This window comes from Panthera tigris, chromosome C1 (genome assembly GCF_018350195.1).
Source record: "Panthera tigris isolate Pti1 chromosome C1, P.tigris_Pti1_mat1.1, whole genome shotgun sequence".
NCBI classification, from domain to species: domain Eukaryota; kingdom Metazoa; phylum Chordata; class Mammalia; order Carnivora; family Felidae; genus Panthera; species Panthera tigris.
The window spans coordinates 148,613,746-148,635,730 of NC_056667.1; the positions used below are offsets into that span (position 1 = coordinate 148,613,746).

At 39.6% G+C, this 21,985-nt stretch overlaps 1 protein-coding gene across 13 annotated transcripts in view; it reads right to left on the reverse strand.

Moving 5' to 3' along the window:
• RBMS1 (RNA binding motif single stranded interacting protein 1) overlaps positions 1-21,985 on the reverse strand; it is a 215,787-nt gene that overhangs the window by 103,783 nt on the left and 90,019 nt on the right. The window contains exon 1 of one of the 13 annotated variants that reach the window (XM_042994551.1): positions 8,504-8,702. The exons of the other annotated variants lie outside the window; for them this stretch is intronic. Coding sequence (XP_042850485.1) covers positions 8,504-8,530 — 27 coding nt within the window. The 5' untranslated portion in view covers positions 8,531-8,702. Of the gene's footprint in view, positions 1-8,503; positions 8,703-21,985 lie in introns of those variants that run through there. 13 annotated transcript variants of the gene reach the window in all.

Sequence of the window (21,985 nt, forward strand, 5' to 3'; positions counted from 1 at the left end):
AAAAGAAATAAATGCCAGAGGGGAACACAATTTTTAATTTTCTCTTGCTCCACAGAGACGTCACAAGCCCTAAAATTCACGTTCTTTGGATGTTTTCTTTACATTTTGGATCCAGATCTAATCTCAGAATGGTACTCTCTTCCCAATTTAAAAATCAGAGCATAGAGCAAAAGAATGAACTAAGAAGAACGGTGGATTTTATTTTAAGGATCAGCATCAGGCAATGTACCTTCTCACATGGAAGAAAAATCAGGAACGAACAGGCAGCCTTCCTTGCCTGCACCGTGGCCAGGAAGCTGATGCAGCAGGCCCACACCTCAGGGCAGTGGAGGACTACAGCAGCTACCCTGTGCTCCTCTCTTGCAACCCAGCAGTTGGTTCTAGTACAGAAGAACTGCTCAAAGTAAAACGTCACCCTACTTTCAGAAGAACTTCCATCACCACGGAAACTGAGAAGATACAAATCTAAAGGAGAGTTTAGTCTGGCTGGATATGTTTTTTAAAAGGCAATTCTGTAAATTATAAATATCGGGGTCAGAATTTATCCATCAAACCTTGGACAGGTCACCTCACTCTGAGGTCCCTGGAAATACATGTGGGAATCCTGCCTGAATTACACACTAGCTACATCTCCATTCTTCCTTACTGCAAAACCCAATTCTTACCTTGCAGTGACAACTGATGTGCAAATCCCTGCTAGCGGGCTTTCCAGAAATAGATAGAAAGCCAAGACCAATGTTTTCCCCTTAACTGAAGGGGGTAGGTTGTAGCCATTTGCTTACTCATTTTAGTTGGAGCTATAATATTTTATCTTTTTCTTACTCTCAAAGTAATCTAGGTAATCTTTAAACATAGCTAGATAAGCAAAAACCAAAGGGGGGAAAACCATTTTAAGCCAAGACAACTTAACTGAAAACATTTTTTCCCCTAGAGAAATGTGTGTTATTCATAGTACTAATCATTAACATTGTTGACCATTTATCACGTTTCTGGTACCAAGCTAAGTGCTTTGTATATATTGTTTCATTTAACCAAAACAGGGTAGGCATGATTATCACCATTATACAGTTAAGAAAACAGAAGATAAAGGACTTTCCCAAGGTCACTGAGGAGGTAGCAGTCTGGTAGTGAGATAAGGTCTGTCTGACTACATGTTTAGGAGCTAAGCAGAAGGGAAAATGGTAATAAGGGACGTATGCCATTAAGTTTCACTGTTTCGGTGGCCTGGATGATACACAATTGCTCTAATTAAGGCTTTTGGTCATGGTTACTGCCACAGTTACTAAAAATCTTTCTAACACCCATCAGTAAAACAAAACCAAAAGGTTTGGCTCAAGAAAGTGGTTGCCAAACAGCGAAACTCAGTGACACGTCCTTCTTTACTCCAAAACCAACAGTACAACATTGCTGTGAAGGAATATTGCTGGAAAATACTCAGGCAACTTGCTTTCCTTTAGATCTTCTCAATATAGGATATGTAATCTCAACACATGTTTAACACTTTCTAATATGATATTTCTACGTTTGAATTAAAGAACAAATCTCCCCCATTAACCTGTAAGCCTTTTGAGTACACATGGTCACGCCCTGTCTGATAATCCCACTCTGCACCTCGGACCCAGGGCTTTGTGCATTTGATGAGGAAATAAATAATAGACTGGAATATGTCAGAAAGCATGTAACTGTGGCAGGGATTAAAACACTGTATGCTGAACAGCTCTCTGGTACAAGGAGGTAAGAGGAGTCAGCAAGAGTAAGATGGGGGAGGAACCTAAGTATTTTGGAAAGGAGTCTGACATCTAGGCAGAAATACATCAATCATATCATTTTTTTTTAACTGAAACAAGACCTCTACTTACACTGGAATTCTGTTCTATTTCCTCTCTAGACTGAAGCATCTCGGGAACAATGTCCCAACTCTATGACTTTTAAAATTCCTAGTTTAGACTTCAAGACACCAGGGACAGTAGACAAATTATGATTGATAGTGAGAATTATAATTCAGAGAAAAATAGGAGTCCTAATAATCTTAATCGTATTGCCTCTGGATACATGAGATCTGTGGGAATCTGTCTTTTCAAAACAGATTAATCAGAATTACTATAAACCTTCAAGAAGATGTAATCACTTTGGGATCCTACTGCCTTTGGTAATGGCCACATCTGGTCAGGCAGTTGTTATTCATTCTTGCCAGGATTCGCTTTATTAGACTCTCAATTGAAAAATGACACCTTCGCTCCAATCCTTTTAATTGATTTTTAACCTTAGAGAAGTGTAAGCGAGAGAGTTATTTAGAAGACTAACTTCTTAATGGAGTCATCTAAGTGGTCTGGTAAAATTCTTTCGGATGAATGATACCCCCGCCCCTTCCAGCAGGGCTCTAAAAAAAAAAAGAAAGAAAGAAAAAGAAAAACACTACTCCTTGAGATGCACTGCACCTCTTTATATAAAGTTAATTCAATATAAGTGTAGCCATGCTAATACAATTTAATGTAATTAGTTTCCATGAGGAAATTTAAAACTCAGTTTGTACACTAACTACAACATTATATACCTGCATTAAGCTATTCAAAAGTTAAAAGATAAAATAGAAGTGGAGAGAAAGTGGGAAATGGCTGTATTAGTTTCCTAGGGCTAGCGTGGCTTACAACAACAGATATTTACTCTCTCACAGTTATGGAAGCCAGAAGTCTGACATCAGGGTGTCAATGCTCTCTTGGAAAGCTCTAGGGGCAAATCCTTCTTTGCTCCTCTGGTTTCTGGCAGCTCCTACTGTTCTTTGCCTCTTGGTGGCATAATCCCAATGCAGCCTCTACGTCACATGGCCATCTCTTTGTGTCTCTCTGTGTCTTACCCTCTTTTTATAAAGAGACTGGCCACTGGATTTAAAGCCTACCTTAAATCCACTTTGATTTCATAGCAAGATACTTCAACTAATGACATCTGCAAAGATCTTATTTCCAAATGAAATCACATTCTGAAGCTCTTGTTAGATATGAATTTGGGGACACAGTATTCAATCTACTACAGCAGCTTTCTCTAAAGGTCGATTTTGACTCTCTTAACCTTACTTTTAAAAACTTGGGATACATAATCAATACACGTAAGAGTGCTGCACCTGGCTGGCTCAGTTGGGAGAGCATGCAACTCATGATCTCAGGGCCATGAGTCTGAGCCCCGTGTTGGGTATAGAGATTACTTAAATAAAACTTAAAAAAAAACAAACAAACAACAACAAAAAAACGTGTAGGGGTGCCTGGGTGTCTCAGTCGGTTAAGCGTCCGACTTTGCCTCAGGTCATGATCTCACAGTCTGTCAGTTCCAGCCCTGTGTTGGGCTCTGAGCTGTCAGCTCAGAGCCCGGAGCTTGCCTCAGATTCTGCGTCTCCCTCTCTCTCTGCCCCTCCCCGGCTCACACTCTGTCTCTCTCAAAAAATAAATAAGCATTAAAAAAAAAAAAAGTGTAGAGGATTATTTTACATAAGCACCCACCAAGTTATATTACCAATAATTCTTTAACCATAATTAGATCCAGAAAGAAACTTATGGGTCATCTTGCCCAGCCTCATATCCAAACTAAGATGTTTTCCTATGGTGTAGAAATTGGGGGTGAAGGCAGGGCATCATTACAGACCAGCAGATGCCCCAATTTGACATTTCTAATTGCTACAACATATAAGCTGTCATAATTTAAATCTTTAATGATAGCTATTATCCCTCCAGTGATATTCCTTTAAGGCTACAGACAAATGACAATAACCAACAACTCTGGTCAAAACAACTTCTAAGGAGGCAATATAGCAATTAGAGTTGAAAGGATGGATTCGGAAATCAGACTGCCTCAGTTCAGATCCCACCACTGCCATTCACTATGACCCTGGGCAAATGATTTCACATCCGCACATTTCATCTCTTCATCTGTTAAGTGAGGACGATAGCATCTATTCTAGCTTGCAGAATGGTTACAAAGATTGCACAAGTTCATCAGGGTAAAATGCCCAACCCACAAGGAGTGCTCAGTAACTGCCAGCTGCACTTGGGTTCATCTTTCTCAATATCCAGATGGCCGTGAGGGCTCAGCCCAGTGCAGGCACCCCTAGACTGAATCTTAAAACTGACTAATAAGTAGTTTTCTCAGTCCTTCTCCTGCTACTCTGAGGCTCTTTTGCCCATAAAAATGAGGAAAAAAATAGAGAAAACTAAAAACAAAAATGAGTTCAAAGTGGAAGTTGCTGCAAAAGGCAGGTAAAATGGGGGATAGGGAAGTTGGGGAGGATTTCCCAGGAAAGGCTCCCTGGAAAAGCTGGCCTGATCAAATCTGATCAGTCCTCATATTCCCTGGACTTTTTTACTTAGGTTAGGTTTACCACTTGAAATTCTAACTAGGGATGCATTAAGTTACGGCCCCTCTTTGAAATACCAGAACTTCCAAGCTACAATGTGGGGAGAGAGTCATCACTTAGGACAGCTGAGAAAAGCATCGGCAAGACAATTTAAAGGCGGGCCTGTGTTCCGTTTGAGTCAACTTGAATAACTTCTGTTATTCTCAATCTTCGGAGAGAGAAGAGGAAGAGTACAAAAAGCCATCTGATTTACATTTTTCATTATGATTATTAGAAGTGAGAAAGCGATTTTTTTCCCTCTACTTAATGTACCACATGACAATGCTTTGCTCACAGAGATGCATAACTGGAGCTGTCACTACCAGTTCTGAAATTCCATTAGAACACTACGGGCTTTGAAGGTAACCTGGGGTTCTAACTACTATTAATAATACTTCAACAGGAAAACCTGAGAACTAAACTACCAAATCCAACGCTTCTGTGAAAACAAACCAAAAAAAAAAAAAACCAGTGTCCTAATTAAAAAAAAAACTCACCATAGAGATGAACTTTTGGATTAGAACTTTTAATGTCTATGCAGTAGGATGATCTCATTTTTTTATCTAAATACGTAATTTTATTAAATGTAGGCAAAGCTATATTAATGGTCTAAGCAGCGAAGTCAGTTTGTTGGCTAATACTCATTTATGGCCAAACCAACCACACATGCCTTTTTACACACTTAGTTATACTCCATTTCCCTCAGTATTTTTCACTGAACTGTTAAGACTTCGATTATTTATTCCTTTTAACCCTCCTTTTGTTAAACTGCGCCTATTTTCCAGTGTGCTGGTATCTTCATGCTAATTGTTATTCTACACAGATCACCATGCCTCCTCCTGGACATCATCTGAAGAACCGAGAAGCATGTTTCCTACATGGCATACAAGTTGCTGTTTTCAACAAATTTTATCACAGGATATTCACTGTCTGGCTTTTCAAATCCTAAGACTGCCCTCATCTCTTGACTTTCCTGGTTGCTTTTCCTTTTCTAGCTACTCAATAAACCTATATACAGTTGTCAATACAGAAGTTCAAATTATCACAATCCTGTCACTCGCTACAGTAAGCAGGGCTGGGGAGGTGGTTAACAGTGGAGAAAAGGCTGAGGCAAGTAAAACTGCACTACAGTAACCATTCTTTTTATCACACTGATTCTCTTTGTATTCTTTCCCTTAGGAGGGAGGAGGAAGAATTGGGAAAATCTCAAATTTTAGCAGGAGCTTTTTATTAGTAAATGTTATTTCCTAATATTAACAGTAACTTCTAAGTTTTGTGGACTGTGGCTGAGCAAGCAGAGGAAGTGTATTTGAAAATACAAGGAGCAGGTGCCACTGTCTGATGGGACAGTCCTTCACCTGGCGATGATTATACATCCATCCAACTGGGGCAGGAGATGGGGGTGGCGGTGGGGGTCTCTGCAGTGGTGTCAGCCCCGTCTGTGATGTCAATGGCAGTCTTGCCCACTTGGGGTGTACAGCAGAGAGGGTAAGGAAAAGGGTCAAAGAAAGACAGAAAATGGAAACTGACTCTCATCACGCACTATATTTCAGGCTCTGAAATGTTCAAAATTTCTCCTCCCCCCCAACAAGGCAACACACAGACAGAAATGGTATCTACATCCCCCAAGCCCCCAACACACAAACACACCACAGGGAGTTACTTTAAAGAGGAGAGGAGAGGAGAGGAGAGGAGAGGAGAGGAGAGGAGAGGAGAGGAGAGGAGAGGAAGGAAAGGAAAGGAAAGGAAAGGAAAGGAAAGGAAAGGAAGGAAAGGAAAGGAAAGGAAAGGAAAGGAAAGGAAAGGAAAGGAAAGGAAAGGAAAGGAAAGGGAAAGGAATCGAATCCATGGCAAAAATTTGACAGGAAAAAAAGAAAAAGCTTGTCTGTATCCTGAATTTCAAAGACTTTCATCTGGTCCTTACGGCTTCTGCTTGACCCTGGAATCCTAGTTGGCTCAACACAGTAACAGACGCCTGCGAAACCACTTCCAGTTTCTTATAGAAATTCAGAACGGCTCAAATGCATCAGCCCAGCTAAGTCCAGTACTCTGGCCAACCAAGTTTCCAAGGGACACGCGTGGTTAGTTTTTCTGACGTCAGTCTTAAGAGATGTATCCCAATTTTTCTTTGGACCCAATTTTGACTTGGTTACTCATAAATTTGTCATTCTCTACTTGGCACCCATTTACATTTCCTGCCTGCATCATCTGTGGACTTAAAAGATCACTGCTTTATAAGACAGCTCATTCTTCATCACTGAAAGATTCAAACAAGCAGAGCTTCTCTGAGGATTATTTTACCCCAGTGGTCCTTAGATTTCAGTGAGCTTCTAAATCACTTGGAGACCTTAAAATAGCCCCACAGTGTCTGAGGATGCCTGACGCAGTGGGACCCCAAAATGTACATTTTTAATGAGAACCCCAGGAGATTCTGATTCAGGTAGCCCTGGGACCACACTTTAGGAAATGCCTCTAAAAAGGGTAGAACCAAGATAGTGTGTCTTTGAAATTTAGAGTCCTGGTGTTCCTCCTACTGGGGGGTGGGGGGAGAAGTCTATTCTATGGTCTCTACAGCTGATCTGAATCTTCCGGGCACTGGGGCTCTCCTACTCCCTTATGCCCCAGCACCCTGACTTTGTGACTATGCAGACTATGCCACTCCCAAAGTGGCCACCATCTTGTCCCCTGCTCTCCACAGTGTCTATCTCTCAACTCATCCAAATGACACTTGATCCTTTCACTAGCCAACAGGAAAAGGCGTCTCCTGGTTCTAAAACTGCACACTCTCTGGCCACACCCTCCAGATCCTCTTTTGCATCAGCTGATCTGAGCAATTTCCGGTTCCTTGATCTGACAGTTCTGACCAACCCTCCCTCAGATGTGAGAGGGTTTCCTGGCTCTTCACTAATTGACATGCAGAGTTCACTGTCCAGTTCTAGGTTAACAACTCTACGTACGTACTTCACTGGGTACAAACAAATACAAACCCTCACCTTGGATGATGCCCCTGGAAGAGGTCTTCCACAGTGCCCCTCCTACACAACAAGACCTTTCTGTTCCTATTCAGTCATGCAGTGAATTCCACACGTGTTCATTTTACAAACCGTCTCAATCCTTACTTTAGTTTTTGTGACTGTTTGTGGCCAAAAACCTCAGAAGGTGGTTGCTTTTGTAAACCCAACAACCTCATTTTGGGCAGAAATGTACATTCCCTGACACACAGCGCTGCAGTCACTGATAAATTCTTGCTGAAATAATGACTAATAAATAAGTATGCTCAACTTCACACACTGGATGTGTTTCTGAAAAATTCTACATGACCAAATCCAAGCTTTAAATGCAGCAAGGAAACAGGACTTTGAAAGAAAACTTGAGAAGAAAACCAGCAAATGTTGTGCCCCGAATATATATTTAAAATGCTACGCTACATAGACTGAATGTTACAAAGAAATAGAGGTTCCAGTGCTCAAAAATATGAAGTAAACTAGTTGGTAATGAGAAACACACTCAAATAGAACAACTCATCAATTAAGCAAAATTCATATATAATTTAAAAAAGGAAGAGAAATAACTGATTTACTGTTTTTGTAAAGAGAAAAAACTAATTTATTGTTTTTTAAAAAAATTGCTGGCATTCAAGATGTTTCCTAGGTTTCAAAGGGAAAAGAAAAGAAAAGCAAAAAGAAAAAAAAAAGAAAGAAGAAAAGGGGCATCTGGGTGGCTCAGTCTGTTAAGCATCCGACTTGGGCTCGGGTCATGATCTCATGGTTCGGGAGTTTAAGCCCTGAGTCGGGGTCTCTGCTGTCAGTACAGAGCCCATTTGGGATTCTCTGTCTCCCTCTCTCTCTGCCCCTCCCTGGCTCTCGCGAGTACTCTATCTCCCTCTCAAGCAATAAATAAACATTAAAAAAAAAAAAAAGAAAGAAAAGAAGGGAGAAAAGAGAAGGTTGAGAATAACCAAAGTGAGGTACCTCTAATGGAGCCTATGAACATCTTTAAATTTTTGTATAAGACTCAAGAGGCTTTAATATCACTTCATATTTCCACAGAACTACAGCTCTATAATAGCTTTCAAAACAATACTTGCAAATGACAAGAACCTTGCTGTTATGAAGGACTTACCTCATAACTACAGTAACTCATTCCCATTCCAAGTCCCTAGAGGTAACCTGATGCCTTAATGGGTAGTGGTGCAAATCATCCTCTCCTCAATAGAAAGGGCATTACTGCTTCTCCACTCCGCCTACACACAAACCCCAACTGAGATGTAGCTGATAGAAAACCATCGCATCAGAATTCTGTCTTAATGTAATAGCAGGAACTGAAAAAAAAGGAGACTAAGCACAGTGATCATCTTCCTGGAAAAGGCAGACCTTAAATTTCAATTTAAAGAAGAGAGGAATGTGAACTTGAAGAGGAGAGAACAGAGTTCTCTGGCCATTTTGATAGCTTAACGGAAGCTTGGAGGAGAGGAAGGAAAAGCAGACTGCAAGAAGCAAGGAAAAGACTTTTGGCTGGAATGCCAGGTACAGACTTGGGCAAAGCCAATCAGAGGAAGGAGCATGTTAGTTACTCAAGGTCCTTGAAGACTATGGTTCATAATGGACATTTCCATAGCTATTTTACATGGTTAATTCTGTAAAGAAATTTCTTTTATCCTGTAGGTTGAAAACAACAACAAAAAGTTTCCTTATATGTTGTGCACAACAGGGCCACCAGTATAATACTTCTTTTTGAAAGTTAATATGATCATGAGTCATGAAGCATTTTGGCTTTATCTTGGGCCCACTATGGTGCCCAATTGATGAGTTTTGACTAAGATGAATGAATGTCTGGTACCAGGTCGTTATGAGATGAATTGCCGCCCCCCCAAAAGATAACACTGGAGTTCTAACCCACAGTATCTTAGAACATGATCTTATTTGGAGATAGGGTCTTTACAGAGATAATCAAGTTAGGATGAGGTTACTAAGATGGGCCCTAATCCAATGACTAGATCCTTACAAAAAGGGAAAATCTGGGCATAGGCAGGAGCATGTCATGTAAAGATTGGGGTTAGGAGAGAGGCCTGGAACAGATTCTTCCCTCACACCTCCAGAGGGAGCATGGCTCTGCCAACACCTTGATCTTGGACTTCTCTTTCAGGCCTGTGAGAAATAAATTTCTCTTGTTTAAGAACTCAGTTTATAAAATTTTGTTACAGCAGCCCTAGCAAACTAATTACACAAGTGCAACAGTAGTTTTGCTTGGACCAGGTTGTTCTGATAATAATTAGTAAAATACAAATTTAGCCAAAAATTATTTTTAAAGAAAAAAATTAACATGTTACTCCCTGGATGCTATTTCCATTTTACCATGGCTCTTGTCTCCTCACTTCAGAATTACAGCCAAGCCTTAGCGATTCAAAATACAAAAAATGACTAAGGAAGTATTGATGACACAGATACATGAAGGATGCCTACCCAAACAGAATCAAATAAAATACTTAGTCAAGACTGAGCCTTTAATCTAAAACCTTCTGGTCAAAGCTATGAATCAGACCTACATTCACTTGGTTTCCTTCTTTGTCTAACCTGTTTTGATGGTGCAAATAAGTATCATTATTATCTGGTTTGAGTTTCATTTTCTTCCAATTCCTTCTGTGTACCTTTTGGTAAAAGAGCCAACAAAGGATTCTATAGATGAGGGGTCTGCAAACTACTGTCCACAGGCCAAATCCCATCTGCCACTTGCTGGAACACAGCCATGTCCATTTGTATATGCATTATCTATGGCTGCTTTTGAGCTACAAAGGCAGTGCTGAGTACCTGTAAGAGAGACCTTATGGACTGCAAAGACTAAAATATTTACTATCAGGCTCTTCACAGAAAAACATCTGCTGAGCCTAGCTACCCACAGTGCTATGAAATGTATGAGCAACTCCTATGTAAACCTTTCCTGACTGTTTACCTTGATTGTCAACAATCCCAATTCCACTAATATTTTCCATTCCTAATCCACACATTGAACTAGAGAACGATGAAAAGAAGATCCCCTTTGAACTTGAAATAGCATCTTTTTTGCTTGAATTTGTCTTAATGCTCTCTAGTTTTCCACATCCCTTTTAAAGAATTAAAACCAAATTTGGCAAGGAATTGATGCCAGGAAAGTGGAAGATATACTTTCTTTTCTTCTCTACTCTGCCTTAGTACCCCAGTAAGCAGCTCAATATGGTCAGATAAAGGGTAGAAGAAATCTAAGGTGACAATCAACACAATGACAAAATTGATCAGACAACTCAGAATCTTATTTCTACCATGGAATCAAATCAAACGTACCCAGAAATCAAACAGTCTAAATTCAGGTCATCTGGAACATGACAGCTGTAGGTTAAACATGTTGTTACTATGAACTTCTCAAATACCTGCCCTTCATATGGCATTAATTCCCACCTTATATACTTATTTATATACCTGCCCCAGAGCCCCTATTGGACTGTAAAGTTGAGAATAGAACCGTTTATGTATTATTTTCAAGGCCTAACATTGCGGTTGGTCCATAATGGACTCTAAAAAATTAAATGAATGAATAATGATCCAAGCTGGATTTGTTTGAAAAGATCCCAAACTGCACTGTCAGGATATATGGGTTCTAGTCCTGGTTTTGTTATAAATAAGCAGTGTGATATTGAAACATTCTGACCTCTAAAATAAGGACTTGGAAAAGCTGGTATCTTAAGATTCTTTTAGCACTAATAGTCTACGTTTGTATTTGTTTTTTTGTGGTACACATGATATAACAGACATTATTTCATATCACTTCATCCAAAACACTAGTATCATCACATCACTGGATTCATTGAGGGTTAATTTTCATGCTGTAGACACAGAAAGAATTGATGATGGTCTCCGACAGACACTTGCCCACAAGGCAACTGAGAACCTTAAAATACATAAAAAGAGAAATGTTCCACATGAACTACTATGACTGAAAAATCTTAATTATAAAAAAGGGGAATAAATTGGTCGTTCACATTTTTCAAGAACACAGAGAAGCATGTCCTGGAGGGGCCTTCCGCACAGCGGGGTTGTAAAGTCTTCACTGTGGTTTCTTCTATACAGGAACTTAACCTAGAAACCACAGAGCAAATTCTGCATGCTGTAATAAGTCAGGCAGGAAGGGGCTAAAAATATGTAAATTTGTCTACCCACAGCCAATTATACCAAAAAAAAAAAAAAAAAAAAAAAGAAAGAAAGAAAGAAACGATAAAACAAATTTAGAGGGCAAGGGAGGGCATTAATAATTAGAATGTGTGGGTTTTCTAGATCACTGATATTTTAAACTAGATTGATTTCCCAAGTCAGTAATCATGATTTCATAAATGCTTCAAGAAGCAATAAAATAGGTGGAAAAATGAACCCTAAGAGACAAGAAATTAAAAACAAAAGAGATGATAGCTGGTAGATTCCAGTTTATTTTGTCCGAATGTAATGTGAAGCATACCATCCCTAAAAGCCCACTTATTCAGAAAATGATTTTTAAAAACCTCATATGAAAACACAGTTACAAGGATGTGCCACACTTGGAACAGCCAAGACTTTTAAGGTAAGGTGGTGGAGAACTAAGAATCAGAAGACTGAGACTTTTCAAGCTGTGAGACATTGGACAAATCACTCACTGTCTCTGGATTTTAATTTCCTTGTGGGTCAGTTAAAGAGGTTGCACTAGATAGCATCTAAGATCCTTCCAACTCCAAATGCAAAAGGCTCCTTAAATAAATGTCTCCTAAACATTCCCACAGAATATAGGTAGTAACTATTCTAGGACAAGTAGTTCCAAGATCAAGTAATCCTAGGAAATGATGAAATGCACAAAGCTGGACAAATGTCTTTATTGCAGGACTTCTCAGAGACTTTTTTATGCTAATTTATACCGTTACTCTCCCAGACAATACCATATAGTATGTAGTGTTTCCCAAGTTTCTTTGAACACTGAATATTTTAATTCTTGGAACACTTTCAACATTTAATAGAATCCGAGTATCTTAGTGAACACAATTTGGGGAAAGCAGCTTTAAACAATACACTTCATGAATTTAAAATCAGACGCTGAAAAGCAAAATGGTCACATAATAGTTTAGGGCATCCATTTCAGAAACCGTAATATCACTACAGTGTCGACATGTCACAAAGCACTTTATCTTACATTAACTCATTGACCCTTCACTCTAGAAGTCAGGGATGGAGAGAAGAATCATTTCCATTTTACCAATGAGCACTCAGTTTCACTTCTAGATCTTTCTCATCACAAAGTATTTTCTGCTAATGAACAGAATGATCCATCTTCCACCACTATTATCATTCCAGGCTTTCCTTGACCCATCTTCCAACGTGCTCTTGTGTAAACTGACTTGTTAGGTGACACTCTAAGGAAAGAGAGAAGCAGACAGAGCCCCTGTGCCAAGTACTGTGCTAAGAACTGTCACATACATGATTCACCTAATCATCTCAATAACATTAACTATTACATCTAGTTTTGCCTCTGAGGAAAGTAAGACCAAGAAAGTTTAAGCAATGTGTTCACAGGGAGCCTGGGTGGCTCAGTCAGTTGAGCATCCGACTTTGGCTCAGGTCATGATCTTGCGGTCTGTGAGTTCGAGCCCTGTGTCGGGCTCTGTGCTGACAGCTCAGAGCCTGCAGCCTGCTTCAGATTCTGTGTCTCCTTCTCTTTCTCTGCCCCTCTCCTGCTCATGCTCTCTCTGTCTCTCAAAAATAAATAAAAATGTTAAAAAAAAACATTAAAAAGAATTAAAAGAAAAAGAAATGTGTTCTCTATAACTGTGAACTAATAAATGATAAAGATCCACACCCATATCCACTTTTTTTTCTGTAAAAGCAATACATGAGATCCTTCCCGCTGATGGAATGGAGAGAGAAGCCCTGGAAGCTGGGTAAGGATCCAGGTTATATATCCATTCTCTCAGGGATTTGGAGTGAACAACTGAAACTGTCCAGGTTCTGTGAAATGAGGACAAGAGGAAATACCTCACAGAGGTGTTGTAGAATAGAGACGATGAAATGTAAAAGTACTCAGCCATAGGTCCAGTGCACAGAGAGGACCCAATAAATTTAGCCCCTTCCCTTCAGAACTCACATGCTTTGTGAGGAGAAATAATTAGATAGTTCAGATGCTAAGACACTAAATAGAACGAAAGGCAGAGAAAGACATATGGGTGTATCTGGAATGGTGTGTAAAGGCTCCTGGAGGAGAGGTCTTAACAAAGCGGTGATGGTGAGAAAGATAGCACTAACAGAGCCAGAAATCCACCTGATTTTCTACTCTGAAGTGAAAAAGAATCTAAGCTTGGACCCAAGAAGGAAGGAAGGAAGGAAAGAAGGAAGGAAGGAAGGAAGGAAGGAAGGAAGGGAGGAAGGAAAAGGAAAGGAAGGAGGGAAGCCGGCCGGCGAGTTGGTCCAAGAAGTGATGGAGTTGGGATCCACACCCATTTCCACCTTTTTTTCTTCAAAAGCAACTCAGATATTCTGAAACAGTTTGACAGTGTATTTTAAAACTTAAGCTGGACTTGTGGTTCAGTTAAAAAAAAAATCAGTATTTTATTTTGGTTTGTGGTTCATGGTTCGTTGAAGTCTGTTTGAAATATGATTTGATTTACACAAATATTATAACAGTGAAGATAGGGAGGCATAAACTATACAAGAGCCACATCTGTATAATTATAACCACCTGAGCATTTACTGCCTGCCAGACACATTATCTCATTTAATCCTCCCAGCAGCCCTACAAGGTAACATCCTGAAACTGCTCCACCTTCAAGATCTTGACCCCAGAATGTCCTCTCAAATTTCTCCTTCCTTCACTCCAAAGGACTTGTCTTTTTATCTTATTACAACCTGCATGCCCTTCCCTGTTCCCAAAGCTTATTATGTCTTTTCATTTCACCTGTCTCTTTAACCTCCATAACAGTGCTCTCAATTTTTGTACAGATTCACCTTAGCAATGCCAAACCCTCTTTACCCAGATTCTTTTCCCCCATTTATTGCTGGAAAAGGGTCAAAATATCTTGCCAACTCAGACTATTGAACTCCCAGAGGCCCTCACTACAGCTCAGTCATCTTTTTACTTGATTTGAATACTCACCAAATTCCCAAAAGTAATTATTCCAAATCTTCTGTCATACTCTTTAAGCCTAGAATTACAATCCCTCCCCCACCATCTCTTTTTCAATCTTAACAGATGACCTAGCCTCTTTACTGAAATGTAAGCTTTTTAAAGGACTGAGTTTCACTGTTCTTCCTACTTCTCCTTGACATCCCTAGCATTCCCAACCTCCTCCTTCCAGTTATCATTGACCTGAAACTCACTCAGACCCCTTTCCTTTAAGACTAACCTTGCGTCAATCTTTCTTAAAGATCTATTTCCACCTATTCCCTCTGTTTTCTATTATCTTGCTCTACCCTACATCCATAGTCAAATACTAAGATAACCCTCCCTCAAGGCTGTCTGAAGGGACTCTTTCCTTTGGACACCTAATTTCTCTAAAGACACACCCTCCTCCCTTATTCACTCCTTAAACCCTCTGGAATGTGCTTTCTACAACCCTCACACCTGCCTTCCCTTCCCTGCCCCACCACACACAAACTACTCTATTGAAACTTCTGTTTCAAAGGCTTTCAAAGACCTCCCAATAGATTATTTCCAATAGCTTTTACTCAGCCTCTGTCTTCCCTGACCTCCAAGAAACCTGTTAACAGAGCTGACCATCTTTTCTTGAAGCTTTGTTCTTCTTGGGCTTTTGTGACACTCTGGATTCCCCCAACATTTCCCGCTACAGAATCTTTGTTTCCCCAGGTCTATCCAGACTCCTCTGGACATACTGTTTCCCCGGAGTGCTTTCACCTATACGCAGTGCTCCACCTCTTAAGTTTCAGGAGGTTCTGAGTATTGTGTCCACAGCTCCAATTCTACCTGGGGAGGGTAATGCGTGACAGGGTGCTGGGCAAACCGAGCTCACTGGCTTTCCTCAGAAATTTTTAGTGTGGTAGGATGAACATCCTAACCCCTGAAGCACCCTGTCCGCCCATCTTCCGTACTTCTGTTGAAGTGAAGTGGGAGATCTTTTAACAAAATGAATGTACTTGCCACGCTATAGATGGTATTGATGACTACACAGCATAGATGACATGTACCATCAAGGAAAAGATTTGCTGTATAAATGCTGCACTCCAGAGAATGTGGGGGTCTAGTCAAACATGAAAATCCATGCGCCCATGTGACACAGCCTCTATACCGACTTTAGGCAATCCCAGGAGGAGAGTAGTAAAAAAAAAAAAAGTTTACAACCATCTCCTTGCTGCAAAGTGTGTTCATACAGTGGTTCACACTGTGGGCGCTACTAGCCCTTGAGGCTGGACGATTCTTCCTTAATGAGACTGACTTGCACACGCAAGGGCCTTTTGCATCCCTGGTGTCTGAGCATTGGAATTTAGCACACCCTTCCCCCTACTTATTTTAACACATAAAAAAATGTAGAAAATCTCTGTATCAGAATGGTGGGGTTCTTCCTTACCACTGAGACCAGAGCAAGCAAGGCTGCAGTGACTTTTCATTTTCCTAATCATCTAAAACTAGAAACCTAGGATCTTTTACTAAGCAACCTCCCATCCAGTCAACAGCCATTGTCGTCAATTTTTGTGTGTGCAGAATCTTAAATCCATCCCATCTAATACATCCACACTGCCACTACTCCCTTTTACAACTTTATTTCAACCAGGGCCCCACCTGCTAAACTCAGGCTCTCCCATCCAGCCATTCTAGCAAACTAGACCCTATCCCCCTCTGCCCTCCAAACTTTACCCTGCAGTCTGGCCATCCTGAATTGCTCACTCTTCCCCTAATAAAGCCCATGCTTTCTATCTTCCATCTTTGTTGTAATGTTCCTTCCACCTGAAATGTCACCGTCCGTGATGTAACCAACGATCCCATCTCCTGAGTTAGAAATTTGGCATCATCTTTAAGTTCTTCTTCTCCTTCCACATGTGGTCATAAAATCTTTTGGAGGACACAGATCCCTTTGGCAAGCTGATGAAAGCTGGGAACCTCTCCCCAGGTTTTACATTTTACATACAATTTTAGGGGCTTTATGTATTCAAATGTCTATAAAATTTGGTTGTTCCTCTTGTCTACAATTTAACTGCCTTCTTCTGGGTCCTCACTATCTCCCATCTATTTTAACAGCTAGCTGACTGGTTTCCCTGCACAGCCTCTCCCCTGATGCAGTGTATCCCCTGTATGCCACCAGCTTACTTCCTACAGAATGATGTCTGTTCCCAAAACCACTTAAGTTAGGTTACATACTCAATAATTATTTAACTCTATGTTTTGGAGTCTGTTAAACTTCCAGTTAAACTAAAGAACACATCCACTCCCTTGGAATTGGTCTGATGCATCTGACCTATAAAACTGAGAACACACAGAGAGAAAGTAAAGACAATGTCATTTCTAGAATCTTTCACTAGGTAGGATTGGTTTGATCACGAATGGTCTTCCAAAATGGCCATTTGGGGCAGTTGTCTGAAGGGGGAGAGACAGCTTGTCTTCGAACACAGCTGAAGGAAATTCTACGTGATGAGAATGACATGAAGAAAACAACATGATGTAATAATCTGAGATAATACAAAACACAAAGCTACATATTTGCGTTCAGCCTGCGTACACAGCACCGAAACAATGAGACTTGAGCAGATGTTGTAAAGTGACCTACCAACTAGCACGGTAAGAACCAGACAAGGCAATACTGCTTTCCTTCTCTCTCTCAGCCCCCACCTCTTCCTTCCTCCCTCAGGCTCCCTCCTCCTCTCACTCTGGAGCCTCGCAGCCTCTACACGGTGCACATCTAAAACTCCCCTGATATACTGAAAATCCCCCTGGGTTACACAGTAACAACAGCTTCTAAAGTGCTGACATTATCTGAACAGTGTATTTCTTACTGAAACCTCATGTTCCATTATAAATTAAAGACGACTGTAAAGAAGCCACACCTCCCACTCCACTGCCCTTTCAAAAAGCTAAAACTAAAAAGGAAGTATGTGATGAAGATAGTCATGAGCATTCATAATAAAATAAATCCAAAGGATTCTGACATAACTAGTAGAACAGTCTCGTTTTTCACATTTTACGTAGAAGTTAAATGTGGGGGAATCTGCCCCCAAAGCAGCTATGTTTAAGTGCAACTGTAAGTCAAATGAAAACAGAGACGATAATGGTCAATTCCTCAATATTTAGGATAGCTACTTTCTGGAAAAATAATCTAGGATAAGAAATTTCATATATATAGCTACATTTTCCCCTTACTGACTCATGTAGATAAACTGGTGTAGATAAATGTTTTTAAAACATCAGAACATACAAAGCGTATTAAGTGTGTTTAAAATAGGAAAATATTGGGGTGCCTGAGTGGCTCAGTCAGTTAAGCATCTAACCCTTGACTTCAGCTCAGGTCATGATCTCATGGTTTGTGGGTTTTGAGTCCCACATCGGGCTCTGCACTGATAGTGAAGAGCCTTCTTGGGATTCTCTATCTCCTCTCTGCCTCTCTCTTTCAAAATAAATAAACTTAAAAACAAAAAGAAAGGAGTCAGTTAAAAAAATAAAATAGTTGGGCCCCTGGCTGGCTCAGTCGGTTAAGCATCCGACTTTGGCTCAGGTCATGATCTTGCACCTCGTGAGTTCAAGTCCCGCGTCAGGGTCTGTGCTGACAGCTCAGAGCCTGGCGCCTGCTTCAGATTCTGTGTGTGTGTCTCTCTTTGCCCCTTCCCTGCTCTCTCTCTCCAAAATAAACATTTAAAAAATTACAAATAAAAAAAATAAAAATAAATGAAACAGGAAAATACTAAGTTCATAAATATAAAAAAACTATGCATCAGTAAAAGTGATTTCCAAAAAGATGTTATTAATAATTTTCAGTAAAAATAAGAATAGAAATTCATAAAACATAGGAAAGGACCACATCTCAAGGCTCAGGCACAGAAACAAATAATGCCTATATGCTACTTGCTGAAATTCTCAATGACATCAATTTCTTGGATGTTCACAAGTTTTAGACATTAAAAATAATACAATTTTCTAAGTTTTTTTCATTTTTCATTTATTTTTTTCTTGACAACCAAAGAATTATATATTTATTGTGGGAAGCAAGGACTGGAAGGTTGAAAAAAATGTAAACAATCTCTCAAAATAAGTCACTAGTGATTCTGCCTACCAACAGGAAAATATCTGTTAATATTTTGGCAATTTCCCTCCAGTCCTTTTTTTAAAATTCATTTTTGAGACTGTAGCGTATGTACAATTAACAAATATGAATATAATCTTCTACTATAGTGTTTATACTACAGTGTTTTGAAATTCTATATGTTTAAATAAATAAGGTGGAATCAAAACATCATTCTATTTATTAGGGTACTACTCTGTATCACATCAAGTTTTTCTGTCCCTGATGCCATTTAATAAGTGTTAAATAACAATAGCTATATTGATGCTAAGTGAAATAAGTCAGCAAGAGAAAGACAAATATGATATGATTTCATTCATGTGGAATTTAAGATACAAAACAGATGAACATAAGGGAAAGGAAGCAAAAATAATATAAAAACAGAGAGGGAGACAAAACATAAGACTCTTAAATACAGAGAACTAAAGGTTGCGAGAGGGAAGTGGGGGATGGGCTAAATGGGTGATGGGCATTAAGGAAGACACTTGGGATGAGCATTGGGTGTTATATGTAAGTGATGAATAACTGAATTCTACTTCTGAAATTATTATTTCACTATATGTTAACTAACTTGGGTTTAAATGTAAAAAATAAGCAAGCTTAAAACAAAAACAATAGCTATATTGGTTCATTACTTGAACACAGAATTTAGTTTGCTCCATTTAATTTTTCACCTTGTCTTTACTCCAGAAAAAAGCTTGCTTTCTTGCTCATGGTAAGTCTATCCTATTTCAAAATTTACTAAGCTTTTAGAATGTGTTAAGCAAAGCATTCTCTACAGATGTGAGTTTAAAAACAAACACCCACCAAACACCTACAGACGTCGGAGGACAAAAAAAAAAAAAATGTTTATTTTTCTGAGTAATGCAGAGATGGCGTCTTTGAAAACCAAATATACAAACAAGACAAAGGAAAGAATTCAGGAAATCATCATGCATATACTAATAATCAAATCTGTTCTCAAATTAAAAGGTAGCAATTCTCACTGATAAAAGTGATCAATGCTTTTTTTTCCTTCTCCAAACATATATTTGCATAAATAAAGACATGAAGATTGAAGGCTTTCTTTTCCCAAAGAGAAGGCAAACTCTGCTAATAAGAGCACAATACAGAAATAGTTGTTTTAAAATATGGTGGAATGCACTTTTCTACTTTTGTGGTTCCTTCCTTCCTTCTTTCCTTCCTCTCTTTCTTTTTCTTTCCTTCCAGTGGTTAAAGAATCTCATCTTCAAGCTCCAGGTCCTTACCATTTTGGAGGCTGTCCCCACTTTCTAAACATAGTCCATTCTTAGAGGCTGTGTCAAGGTCTCCTAGATCACACAGAGCCTCTCAGGACCATCCGCTGTTGCTTGCTCTGTGGGGACATTAATAATAATAGCACCTCCCAGAAGGATTGACAGCAACAACCCTGTGGAATGGGCACTACTCTCTCCTTAACAGAAACAGAGACGTAGACAGGTTAAGGGGAAAGCATTCAAGTGGGAGAGCCAGCACATAAGCCAGGGTCTTTCAATTAGGCTGAGTAACAGTTAAAGAAGTTACAAGGGGAAATCTGCCTTATCATCAGGGTTCAAAGCATAGGCTATGGGGCAAAATTTTAGTGGAAAAAGTAGGAATAATAGGGCTTATCATTATGATTTTTTATATTTATACGATTTATATGATATTTTATGAATTTTAGTTGTAAGAAGTCCAGGAGACAGGGTTGCTGGACTGAGCGAATAAAAATACACAATACTACACAATATTTGGGACATACGTATACTAAGAAATTATTCATGGTTTACCTGAAATTCAAATTTAACTTGGCATCCTATATGTTATCTGACAACCCTAGAGTAAAGGCCTTTACGAAACAAACAAAAAAACACGAATAAATTACAGAGCTACACTTCCCAAAGCTGAAATCTGGGACGCTCTGTGTGCCACATGTCTTTGGGAGGCCAAGTAAAGGGAAGTGTAGTGGGGCTACAGCTGGGCTTCCTTCTCCTTCTCCTGGTGGCAGACACAGCCTTGATGGCAGAGACCTAGCTTTCACCAGCTAGGCCACTGAAATTCACTGCCTCCAAATTCCTGACCCTTCTCTACTTTCTATGGATGTTGTGAAGATTAAATATAGTTGAGGTTGGGAGGGAATATCATCTATATATCTTTAAATACTTATTTTTGGTGGAGTGCTTTGGAAACATATTCTCAGAAACGTGGGAAAGACAGACTCCCCCCCCCCATCCCCCCATGCACACACACCACCAAGAAAGGGCTTGAAAAGTATTGCCAATAGATGGGAAGCCCAGTTGACATCAGTCTCTAAAGGGAAGAATGAACGAAAACAAGAGATGTGTTCAAAACCCGAAGTGAACTACAGAAAATGTAGTGAGCTGCCAAAAGGGATGCCCAGCAGAAAAAGTGGGTGATCACAGATGGAGAATTCTGTACTTTTCAAATGGCTATGGATACATGTTTAAAACACAGTTCCTTGATTCATAAATTCTACTGAATCACCAAGACGCTGAGATAGCTTAAAAAAAAAAAAAAGTGTAGGACCTTACTTACGCACGCCAATTTAGTTTTCTGCTACCTTCCCCTAAACTGCCAATCTCTGAGGCCTGAGTATGTTTACCTTCTTCTCAAAGCAACAAACCGGGAGTAGCTGAGTGTTCATTTAAATATTTCTTTTTTTTTTTAAGTATTTCTATGCACAACTTTAATCTTCAAACTTAACAAAACCCAATCTACTACACATCGATTGCTGTGAACAGAAAGTGCTTGAAGAGGATTAATCAACAGCTTTGTATGTCATCCTCCAACAAGGCCAAACACTGAATCACTGTTGGATTCTTCACGTGCAGCTACACCCAGTTAATCTTCAAGAAAGCAGCAAACTATGTAAATCTACTTAAACTGGGGAGATAAGTACTTCACTCATCAAAAGTTAGCAACACTTAACAAGTACAGCTATTTGCTGGCAATATCATTTGTAAAGAAAAAGACACACACACAAATTCTTGTGTTCACCCTTCTACCTCAAAGGCCCCAATGCAAATCACGAGGGCATACAGCAAGAAAGGAATTGCTACCTGCCAGTTTGTAAAAGCCAAATTACAGGACATAACTGAGTCAACTACCCCGAGAAGGCAGTTCTAAAGTGGAAGTCACAAAACATGGAGAGAGAAGTGGCTAATAAAAGAATTCAAAGAAAAATCGAAATATTCATTTTCTCTATTTCAAGGCTGTAGCATAAAGCATTTTCTTTTTTTGAAACCAATAAAATAGGTTCACAGCTACAGAGGTCCTGATAAATGTTTTTTGTTTAGACTGTGGGGGCACTTTCATACAGA